The 12630-nt window shown below is 36.0% G+C and overlaps 1 protein-coding gene across 1 annotated transcript in view; it reads right to left on the reverse strand.

Moving 5' to 3' along the window:
* The window catches only part of UNC13C (unc-13 homolog C), a 123258-nt gene that overhangs the window by 99385 nt on the left and 11243 nt on the right, over nucleotides 1-12630 (reverse strand). Inside the window, exons 2-5 of the mRNA XM_088172513.1 lie at nucleotides 7321-7343; nucleotides 6726-6790; nucleotides 2569-2641; nucleotides 1331-1336 (exon numbers count right to left, since the gene is read on the reverse strand). Of these exons, the coding sequence (XP_088028639.1) occupies nucleotides 1331-1336; nucleotides 2569-2641; nucleotides 6726-6790; nucleotides 7321-7343 (167 nt within the window). The remainder of the gene's footprint in view (nucleotides 1-1330; nucleotides 1337-2568; nucleotides 2642-6725; nucleotides 6791-7320; nucleotides 7344-12630) is intronic.

Below are 12630 nucleotides of genomic sequence, written 5' to 3' on the forward strand. Positions count from 1 at the left end.
CTGGTTGTTCTCACCTCAACTCAAGCTCTAAGTAATCCAAACGAGAATAACCTTTTGAAAAAGCAGAAGTTGCAGCAATTCCAAGTGCACTGGACTATTTTTCCTGGCTCCACAATAAACAGAGATCTGTTCATGCTGTCTGTATTATTACTGCACTTGAACCATCACTTCTTGCACACTCTCTCTCCTGTACCAGACATATTCCACTGCAAGTCTAATAATGACCCGTGACTGCAGCAGAGAATTGTTCCTGCAGGTGGATTTTGACTGCCTTATCCTCTCTAATGACTGAATCTCAAATAAGCAGAGAGTCCCAATGCATTAGCATACAAAACCTTTTCAGCAGTTTAGAAGGGGAGAGCACCCAAAGGAGGGCAGTGAGGATGGTGAAGGGTCTGGAGGTGAAGCTGTGTGAGGAGTGGCTGAGGCACTTGGTCTGTTCAGAGGAGGAGACTGAGGGGAGACCTCAGTGCAGGTACAGCTTCCTCCTGAGAGGAAGAGGAGGGGCAGGCACTGAGCTCTGCTCTCTGGTGACAGTGACAGGACACAGGGAATGGCCTGAAGTTGAGTCAGGGGGTTTAGGTTGGGTATCAGGGAAAGGTTCTTCCCCCAGAGGGTGGCTGGGCACTGGAACAGCTCCCCAGGGCAGTGGGCACAGCACCAGAGTTCCAGGAGTGTCTGGACTCCCAGGCACGGGGTGTAACTCTTGGCAATGGTTCTATGCAGGGCTGGGAATTGGACCTGATGATCCTTGTGGGTCTCTTTCACCTCAACATATTCTCATTATGTGCTGAAATTTGGATTTTTAAAAATGTGAATTAGTGGAAACAAATGGGAGTCAGAGATATCATCTCAAGAAAATATACATAACATACAGAATTTTGATAAACGTTATATTGAGATAAAATGCTGAAAGCATGAAAATAATGGAGTGAAACTGGAAGTGCAGAGGGACTAGAAAAATAAAGAAAAATATATTTGATTGATACAAGAGAATTTAAAAGTAAAGAACACTTTGAACTTCTCTTTCTCTAGGTATCTAAGACTTTCCAGTACCACAGGGGAAGCTTCATGCTTGAGACCTAAGCATTGTGCATGTATCATCAGAAAAGATATTTGGAATACATTGATAACATTTTAACATAAACATTTTCTAACAGTTTTGGCATGATGCAGAGAACACATTCACATAAGGCACCACTTACATTATTATTAAATTCTTGGTCATAAAATAATTTTTAAACTTTCCAATAGAAGGTCATAATAAAACACAAGATTAATGGAATCCATAACAGTTACTATGAACATTTATAAATATAAAAGTACTTACCATAGCCTTAAAAATCCAGACAAGATAGGAAAGAAATTATAAACAATATTAATTTGTCAGATTTATTGCACAAAAAAAAGAAATTATATTTTAGTCAGCGTCTCAAGAGTCTAGCACTCATTTCTAACAATATTATTTCTGTTTTTCTGAAACAGTCATAAGTAAGCATAAAAAAGGTTCAATTACATTTATTTTGATGTCTGAGCTATACCTTTCTGTAAGCACTTCCAACATTAAGAATAAAGCAAAGTATCATTTAACATGCATTAAAGTGTCATAGCAGGACAATAGACTTTACTCGTTTAATACAACTAATAGTGGAGTGGCTGCTGTCAAAAAGATGATTTAAATGAATGCAGGCTCTACTATGTTGTACAGTGTAACTTTTCATCAATTTCAGAAGGAATTCTCTTTTAAAATGGTTGCTGTACTTTCTCTTTTTGACTGCTGACAGTGTGGTGGATCACCACAAAGCAACTGAACACAGAAACTGAGAAAACATTGAGCAATAATTGGCAAAGGCTGATCTTTTAATGACAACAATAGTAATCATTCACTTAGCCTAACACCCAATCACTTCTTTACAGTGAGAAATTGGTTTGGGGGCTCACCATCATCAGATACTAAATATATATTTTATTGAATTATGAATTCTATACGATAGGAAAAGAAAAAGAGAAATGTGAATAGCACTTGAAATTCTCTGGAGCAGAGAGACTACTTAATCTTGTTTAGACGGGAAGTCAGAATAAATCTCAAAGGAGCTGCCATTATTTTCCACTTTGAAAATTCTTTTCTTGAATTTTTCTTGTTTCTGACTGTTAAAACCCCTGATAATCTCACCTTGTACCTAAAATATATAATAATCTTTAAAATATTAATAGTGAAAAGGGCTGTTTTTAAAAGGAACTCTCTCTCTCTCTTTCAGTATCAAAATAAATCAGAGAAAAATATCCCAAACACTTGATAGCATCTCTGTGAAAACGAGTAGATTCTCACTGCATGAAATGCACATTACTCGATTACACAAGTAATACCTAAATATCCAATGAGATATTCAGACTTATCTAGTCCATTATAACAACTGCCTCATTGACTTTTACTGCCCTCAATCCATTCTCTCAAGGCTCCTTTTTCCAATAAAACAATTGTTGCAAACTGTCATTCAGATGCACAATACAAATTACAAGAGAGACCTACACAACTGGCAAACAAATCAAGTTTCAGAAGTTGCTCACCACATCTCGAACAATGGGAAAAGATTTCTTCCTTCGCAGGTCTGGCATGCTGTCAATTCCATACAGTCCACGACTGCAGAAGATACAAAGGGAAGCAAGAAAATAAAAGCATAGAGCTTACACGACTACATCCTTAAGAACTGCTTGTAATATTTCTATTTATAGTTAAAAATCAAAATTAACAGTTATCAGCTAAAGGCAAGTGCTCCAATTGAAAAACCCGTGTGAGTGTTCTTGGTGCTTTTTCTTCTGGCATACACCCAAAGCAGAGGAGCTAAAAGGTTACTTAATACCTCCTAAAACATTTTACCATTGATTTAGAAATTATAAGAGCTTTCCATCATAAGTTCTTGAATATCTGGTAGTTGAGATGCAGCTTGACATTACATATTGAACACAATTGATGTCAATGAATATTGTTGTATTATATTTGATACAAAGTTTAAAATATCTAGCTAAATATACAATCACATTTCAAATAACTCCATGTGACTGTGGAAAACAGAAATTGCACATTTTTAAAAATTCCACGGTGACCATCATTATTTTCTTTTGCCTGGCTTGAGCTTTTTCATTGAGCACATGATTAAATCGCAGTTAGATCTCACATACAACTTGGAAACAACAGCAGAGTAACTTGGAGTCACTTCAAAGAATAAATGGCTGATACACCAACAGAATTTAAAAGAATACATATTGATCTGGATAACAAATTGGCCTCATTCTCTCTGACTCTTCCAAGTAATTAACACAGGTATCCTCCTGAACTTTTTCCAGATCTCTATATACCTTGTCAGTTCTAATTTAGAGATACTTGGAAATTCTCGGAGAAGCTGGAATATCAGATTTTTCAAGACCCAATATTTTCCTTTCCATGGTCATTTGTTTGGCACTCCCACAAATACCCTTTTAAGTTTCTTATATTTCTCTCTATTTCTATGTATATAAAATTACATTCACAACGAGTTTATAATCTGAAAGCCCTAAATTTATTTATGCATGTTACAGTTATTGTGTGAAAAGAGATATAACTGAATTAGTGAAGAATTTTTTACTTCCTTCTGATGCACCTGCACCATTCTCTAAGAAAGGGAAAAGAATTCATAATCTGTTTATGCAATTCCTTTATATTTTCACACAACCATTTTTCCATGACAGGTTGTGATACTAGAATTTTTTTCAATAGCATAAAGATCAAAGTAGACCCAAATTGCAGCTTCCAGACATACTTGTGAACCTAGCAAAAGTGTGATAGAAATAAAATAACATTTTTGAGGTTGTAAAAAGTAAATGTACAGAGACCAAGAAATAAACTCGGGGCTTTTTGCTACTCGGGAGCAGTTCCACCAGCAGTAAATAAAACTTATAGTGTATAAGGCATTCTAATGCTCACATAGAGGCAATATCTGTAAAAGGATTTCCATCTATTATTCTGCTCTGTAACATAAAACTATGACTAAAATGGAGGTTCTTGCTAAACTCCTTTTACTCGTCATCAAGAAATAACATAGCAAGGGAAAAACTTTTCATGTTAATGGAGGTTATACATTGAATTCTCTACTCCCCTACTTACTTCCAATTATAACCCAACAATAACTTTACATAGAAGATGATAAAGTGGAATCATAAGAATTTGATGAAAGTTGTCATTCAAGGCAAGGAAAAAAACCTGTCATATAGACAGACTATTTTTTGGTGCTTCTGGAAATATTGTGCCTAACATTAATCTGTTTGAATTTTTCAGAGAATTCAAGAAAAAGAAATTTGTTTCACCATAGAGAACTGAAGGAAAGGAGGAATCATCTGCAAGCAGCACCATCTGTGTATCATTAGCAAATTTCAGAATGGATTAGGCCATGTGGTAAAATTATCAGTCTCTGACTACTCATGAAGCAAGCAGGAAATTAATACAAGAGCAAGTCTCTGGAAAATGTAAAACAGTACTATCCAGGATCCATATACATGATGAGAACTCTAGCTGACATACTTTCACCTTTAAAAAAATATGGAAATAATGAGCTCTAAAGTGTCTCATTTTCAAGGAAGTGAAGAAAAATAAAATGAAGATGATATTATGTGATATTGGTATGGAAAACCAGAATAGGTGGTGCCTTTGCCTTTTAGCAGAGAAGTTGCATGAGAAGCCCCAGAAAAGCTGTCTTTGGTCTTTGCCTTTACTTTCTGGCCTTGGGCTTTTCTCTCATTTCATGCAACCAAGTGAAGATCATTGCAGAGAATGGAGAGCTGCAGCTCCTGCCGTGGACTTGGGAGGTGCTGGTGCATGAGGTGGGTGCACAGCATTGTGCTGTGACAGAGAGGGAAAAGCAAGGCAGAAGAGAATCAGCTGGGGTGGTTTTGCATAGATAAAGCATGACAACAATGGCTGTGAGGGAAGCAATCTCCTCCCTCACTTCAAATGGCAACACCTTTTGGAGAGAGTTAGAGGGAGTCATAGCTAACTGCAGTCAGTTGTGCTGGCAGTAAAAAGACTGAGGGATCCTAGAAATTAGCATTAGTTCTTGCACGAAGGAGTGGGAAGTGTGATTAAAACAGAGCCACAAATGTCTTTGAAATGACAGCTTTCTTTGCCTGAATGAGAAGTTAAATGAAAATTGCATAACTGCTTTCAGCGAGGCCTAGTGAAACAGAGGCTTGAATAAAGATACTGTGGACAGCAAAGCAAGGGGAGGACAGGTCTAAACTTTGTCAGCAAAAGTTTAATCTAAAAACAGGAGCTATTATTGAGCTACTGTCAGCCATTTGAAGTAGTGGTTAGAGGATATCTGCACAAGGCTTTGACACAGTTTCTTCTCAGAGGATTCAATATTTGAATTTATTCACCTGTGAATGGAAGAGAGGGCATAAAAAGAGCAGCTTCAGTCTGTATAGTCCTTGTCAGTGGCAAGGACTCTCCATACACTTATGAGATTGCTTTTTGTGTGCAACCCACAAAAACCAGGAAGGTCCACATCTATTAAGAAACTGTAATTAACCAACTGATTTGAGAAAGTAGTACATACAGCAAAACAGTATGGTCACATGCAGCTTTCTACAGGCACAGATACAATACTTGACTGTCAGTACCTGCATTCAGATTGTGCTTGTAAAATTCTGTCCTTAACTACACAACAAGCAGGTGTTAAAATGTTTCTCCTCTGGTTTGCATTTGGTGACTAACCCTGCACTATGTCACACGTGTCCTCACATTCTCACAGCAACTCTGAAAGTTCTAAGGGCTGCAAAGGCAGGAGTACAACACTCTGGGGCGTGGCAAACTATATGAAAACTACCTACACCATTAAAAAGTTGCAGATTACTCATAAATTTGTTTAAAGTTTAGCAATAACTACAAACGTTACCCTAAGTATACCTTCCATAGAAGACTGTGCACAGTATTAAGCAAATTAATGCCATAACTACCTTTTAGCAATACTCCTCAAAATATGACTCTAAACAGGAAAAACTTCATAGTGTCAATTGTGTAGCATTTCAAACATAAAAGCAGAAGATGAATGATCAATTTAATCTCATCACTTCATAATAAATTGTAATTATACTAAAAAGTACTAACTGAGAGCACCAACGAGAGGATTATATCCCTTTTAATTAGGTAACTGATATAACTGATTAGTTTTATCAAAAGCTTTTATTTCTTTACCTTCCCTGAATAATAAGAAAGTATTCAAAATAAGAAAGAATCCCTAGAACTGGATGCAAGATAACTTCATTTGGAGATGATGTACAGGTTTCTACCACATTCACTCTCAGCCACTGGAAGATCTTCTCCCTTGACCTTTTAATTTCAAGAACCAGAGTGATATTACATTGCTAGAATTGTATTACTATACATTTACCAGAATGAAGACAAAATTGTGCTATAGCTTCATAGGACACTTTATATGCAAAGAGATAAAAAAAATCTCTAACTGACCTCAGCATCAGAATTTTAATTATTTTTAATTTAATTTTTAATTATTAAGTATTATTTTCTCGAAAAGTAAGGAATTAAAAAAATTAAAAGGCGAAGACATACACAATGAAACTATCTTCCTTTTAATATAATTTCTTAAAACAAAAAGCTTCGAAAAAATACTATAATGCTATAAGATTAATTTGCAGATACAAATAACAAAATTCTCAGTCATAATTTTACTTACCCAGCAAATGCTTGGACCGCATAAAGCTTGGAAGCATCCAAGGAACTTGCACTTACTAACCGAGCCTTTAATAGAGACAAAAAAAAAGTCCGGTTGCATGGTTGCTTTTAGTAAGTTTTGGACAAAATTTAGCTGCATCAAACATATAAGACATATGAAAATGTTTAGCAGGGTCAGCTCCAGGCCACAGCTAGACTAACTGTTCCTTTAGGAAATATTTTGGTAGCATTCAGCATTTAGTGACACACAATGGAAGAACCCATGGGAAGGCAGAGGTGTTGCTTCCCAAATACTGTTGCCCTTTAAATCCTGTAGTGAATGCAGGGTAGTTGATAATTGGAGGCAAAAATCAGATATCGTGTTTGCCAGTAGCAGACCCCTGTGTTGGCAATTACAGTAAGCACAACAGTGAGGGTTACCCTGTGTATAAATGCAACACATTGTCATACAATCAAAGGAGAACAAAAGAGTGGAAAGCTGGGAAAAAAACCATGCAGATTTCACAACTAAAATGAAGGAACAAAACAGGTCAAATAAGTCACAAACAAACATCAACAAAATACATGATCCCTATAGCAAACAGGTGATTTTAAACCTTTTCATCCACAGAATCGCTATCTGAAAGAGAATTGGGAAGAAGGGGAATATAGGTTAGAAAAAACAGTCTCTGAAAAAAATCTTATGCTATAAAATCTGTCAGTGTTTTAATCTGTTAATGTAGAGCAGAATCCAAGTAACCCCTGTGCTTAGCTGTGTGATTGTAGCAAGATCACTGTCACTACATTTTAAACAAGCATAAAGATGTTCTTGGTAGATAAGAACCACTCCCACTTATGAAGGACTGTGTTGATAGCATATAATTCACATACTATACCCCATCTCCATGTGATTTTTAATTTTATTGGTTTTTTTAAATCTATTTTTAAAAATAATGAATATATATTTAATATAGTTGCAGTGTTCAAATAAATAATGCTCTATTTTCAAGGAAAAGTGTTTCTAAGGATATAAACACCACATTCCCCACCCCAACTCCTGAACTGTAACTTTTCTATCACATCTACTCATAAAACGACAGAAATTACTCCCCAAATGCCAACAGAACTACAATTGTGAAAGTATGTTATTTCATATATATATATGTATCTAATTCTAAATTGCTTAATGAAAGAGCACAATGTGACAATTTACAACCAGACAGAAAATATTTGCTGACAGAAAAAATTACCCTTATTTTTTTGTCTTGTCACATTTGCACATTATAGTACAGTGCACACATGAAACAGTATTGTTTTAATTGTCACCTTACTGATCTTCCCACTTCCCCCCAAAGGGAGTGCTCAAGGACCCTTTAATAGTTTGGATATTCTCAAGATGTTTTGGAGATATCTTGGGTTACATACACTACAAAATAACACTTTACACCTTAAACATGTGCCACATTTAATTTTTTAAACCAGTTGATATACAGGAAAAATCACATTCAAACACATAAATCCCAAATATACTGGCAACTGTAAAGCTGCATAACGTAGAGTAGTCACTAAATCAAGGAACTAAAAGGCTCTCTTCTGCCACTAATTTTAGAAGTTGCTTACATGATCAAAGCATTTGGCTGACTAGATTTATGAAAACGAGCTTACTCTTTAAATATCCTATTTAAAAAAAATTATTTGTGAATGCATTTGTCTCACAACACCAGATATTATTGGCTACTCTTTCAAGCATATAAAGAATATTTGGACAACAATATGATCTGGCTTCCACACTCCAAAATCATTACAGCACTTTGCAAGCCGGGTGAGAGCACGGCCAGGAGGAAATAGGTGACTGAAAGCTGGGCTGGCCATGGAAACAGGATGGGGTTTGCTTTTATGAGCCCTAAAGAAAAGATGAGTTAAAAGCAGAGGGCTGGAGCAGCATCTGGACATCGATGAGAGGAAAGGTATGACAGCATGTACCAACAGGGTAGGAGAGACAAAGGCACCAATTCCCAAACTTGTAAAAAAGCAAGCGTCCAAAAGGTGAAGAAAAATCTGGGACTGAGGGAAGTTTTAAGGCAGACACTACTTGTAATTTAAGAAGCCTCATCACAATCTGTTCATGCAACCTGCATCTGCTTTCTAGATTATCTCAGTTTAGCAAAATTGGTAATACTGACAAATAAAGGCACAGAATAAATCTCAATATTATTTATGTGGAATGCACTTCTTAAGTAGTTTGCAGATACTTAGCTATCAGATGCCAAAAGAATCTTACTAATTCTTTGTTTAATTCACTTGTTTAAAAAGTTATATTAAAAATTGTTGAGACATAGAATGGAACTTTTCAGAGCATGAGAGATAGATATATAAAATTTTCTTTAGCTCCCTTGGTTTTAGCCAACTTAATCTAATTTCACTATATTCATTTCCTTTACTGTAACCTCATTTTGCCTAAATTTAGTGAGGAGGGTGAGAATCAAAATTAGGAAGGAGGAAAGGTGTGTTTTGGTTTAACTTGCTTTTCTTTGCAGTCGCTACATATAAAGAAAAATGCACCCATCTAATGGTCTCTTTTCTCAACAGAAATTACATAAAGAGGACAACTGATTCAAATTTCCAAAAAAAAGATATCTTAAAAATATCTCTGCTTTGTAACAAATGAGTGCATCTTCAGAGACAAAATTAATTTGAAATCTCCATTGTTTACTGCTTCTTCTGAACTCACCATGAGTGAAATAATCTGAACTGTGGAAGTGTTCTCTGTGTGTATGAGAGCACCAAATCAGGAAGTGGACAGAGTCACCAAGCAATTCACTTTAGTAGTCGTTAGGCTACTGGAATAGACAGCAACATTCCTTGACGTAGATAAGAAATGAACTGTGATTATGTAAGAGACCACTGAATGTATTTTTAAATCAAGGATTCAAGGCTAGGCATCTCATATTATATTGTTGAATGGCAATGATTTACTTAAAAGAGCTTATCTTCATACAACTCACTTCTGTCATTCACACATTCAAAATACTAACCTAAAAAAGTAATGAGTGCACGTAGGAGCAGTGGAAACACTGGTTCATATAGCTAACTCTCCTTACTTTAATTAGGTGTTTCTCCTTAAATTTTTCTTTTAACTGAAAATTCACTACATTTTGAAATACCAGTAATAGCCTTCATATTGTGTGTCTGTACCACAGGCCATTTTAGATAAGAGGAAGGCGTTTTTTTACTAGGATTATAGGAAAAATCATTTTGCTCCTTAATTGTTGCTATTTCAGCTCAGTGTAGTCCAGAATGATGAAGAGCAGGGTGGTCATCTATCTATATACTACTGAAAATGAATTTTTTACTAGTGTAAAATATTGAAGACAAAAGGAAAATGCTCACAAACCCTTTTTATTTTTAAGGCACTTAATTATATTTAATTAGATACCTAAGCAGAAAACTAGATAAAGTTAGTCTTTACATTTCCTTTAATAAGTTCCAGGTATTAAAAAGCTGTAGAATACTCAGCATATCCACTAAATCTTGTCTTCTGTTGAAAGGGGTTTTCATATGGGGATGGCTGGGGAATGAAGTGAAAGGGGCTTGTCATTTTTTCAGTTCCCTCAAATAAGCCCCCTGATTATTTTCTATCCACCTATCAGTTTAAATGTAGGCAAAGGAAAATTTCCAACAAGTGTTTATTAATGCTGCATAATTACTATTCAAACTTGGTATGAAAATTAACAGGTATTAGAAAAGTTTAACTTTACATTGTTATCAACTGTATTCAGATTGTCACGGTCCAATTTATTAATTCTATTAGCAATGTTGCCATCCGTAACTCCTCACACAAAACAGATATTAATCATACAAGACAACCAGTTTCAATACTCTAATTTCTGAGGAAAAAGAAAATCTATAAAGAATGCTGAAAAGGCAGAATCTTTCTGCATGAAAAATATGTTAGCAATGAAGATATGGAAGTCAACACAGACCTTTGCTTTTGTAGCTTGTGACTCCATCAGAAATACAACTGTTTCTATCAGTCAGCAGAGGTATTTCTATCTAAGAGGTTCAGGTGATTCTGCCCCCCTGTCATAACCCTTCTTCAAAAGTCTTGTGTCATTTCATTTCTGCACTTTTCTGAGCAGCAGAACATTGTCCCAATACACTCTTTTCTTTAATGATGGCAAAAACTCAGTTCTCCACTCCCTGCCATAGAACAAGAAATGTAACAAGGTTCTAAAAATCTTAACTGTTAGGATCAAAATTAATCAAAACATTGATTTGCCACTCCTGTAAGTGTGCATTATAGCACAACACCAAATAGGAAAAAGAATTAAAGCTCATTATTCTCTCAAAGTACTGTTTCAATATTTAATTCTGCAAAATGGCTGCAAGAGCTTCAAACTGACTGATAATTACATTGTTTCTAGAAGCAAAGCCTTCAGACAAAATACTTGCTGGAATTAGATAACAATAGAGCTGTTCCATGAAAATAACATGTGTAAAGTACCCACAGGTAGAAGTAGTTTGAAGTCTGAGTTGGACAATTTTAATTAGCATGTATTGCCAAGAAAGGGAAATAACAGATGAAAACCAGGTTTGAATAGAAGCAGGACATTAAAGAAGTAGATTGGCCAAAACAATGACACAAATTAAGCCATGCTAAAATAATAAATGCTGCACCCAGAAGCAGAGCATTACACTCTGTAAGCCCAGAGGATGTCGTATTGCTGAAGCTTATTCTAGGGAGATGGCATATAATGCTTGAAAGATATTAAAGCTAGCACATCATAAGAGATGAGTGATGCTTGTCTGACAAAGAGAAGGTCAAACTTGAATAAAGCTTGGTTGACAGGAGAAATACAAGAATCGCTGCTAGCACTTTACCAGCAGTGATGTAGAAAAATTACTAGCGGATACATGGAGAGTCAAAACAGGAGGTCAGTTTGGTGAAGATGAAAACTGCATTTGTGTCTCTATTCATAAAGTGGTCTGCAAACCTGAAACAAAAGGACATGCTTTAAAAACAGCTCTAGTGTTTAGAAATTGAGTCTCATTAGACTTCTAATGGCTCTGTTTTCCATTGTTTTTCAACAGCTAGTAGACACTTCTACCAAATTCTAAAACTAGTCTCTAAACCAGTAAGCTATAGACTGTCAAAAGAACTATTTGATTACAGAATGTGGTGAACTCAAAAAACTACCGCTCTCTTGAAGACTGGGCTCCCTTGACAATTTCTGGCTTGTTAGGGTGATGGTAGGAAATAAAAGTCAACATGCATTTTAAGTATTCTCTTCTGACTCCAGAAAGCATTAAAATTGTAAGGCATACATTATCCAAAAATGATGAAAAGGTATATTTTATCTCCCTCAATACATGTGATAACAGTACATGCAATTAATTAATTATTTCCTGTGAAAACAAACAGATAATTGATTATTGCGAATCTTTCTGCATCACACAGCTAACAATACCACAAAGTGTTTGACTTGGACTACTGTATCATGGTCTGAGTTGCAAACTGAAGCCCGATTGGTTTACTTCCAAAGAAATCCAAGCAAACAGCCCCTTGGTTGGACAACAAATGTGAGAGTAGTTCCTCTGGACTCTAGCAAACAAAAAATCACCTTCCTTGGTTCTTGCATTGAACATTAGGATTGCACTGAGACATGCAAGATGGTTTATGTGCCAGCACAGACAGAAGTGACAGCAGGGCAGGGATGCTCAGTGGCAGCCTGGGACAGAGGGGTGAGCTGCTCTCCACCTTGGCCACAAAGAACACGTGTGCTATAGCAAAGAGCTGAGAGCCAGAAGAGTGGAGCAGAAGGTCAAAGCAGTAGGTGACAAAGACACAAGCACTCACAGAAAAATGTTTCAGATGCATTCACTTCACACCACTTCTATTTTTGGTCCTGATGACTGAAAGCCCATTA

Source organism: Sturnus vulgaris, chromosome 13 (assembly GCF_052056855.1).
Source record: "Sturnus vulgaris isolate bStuVul1 chromosome 13, bStuVul1.hap1, whole genome shotgun sequence".
Lineage (NCBI taxonomy): Eukaryota > Metazoa > Chordata > Aves > Passeriformes > Sturnidae > Sturnus > Sturnus vulgaris.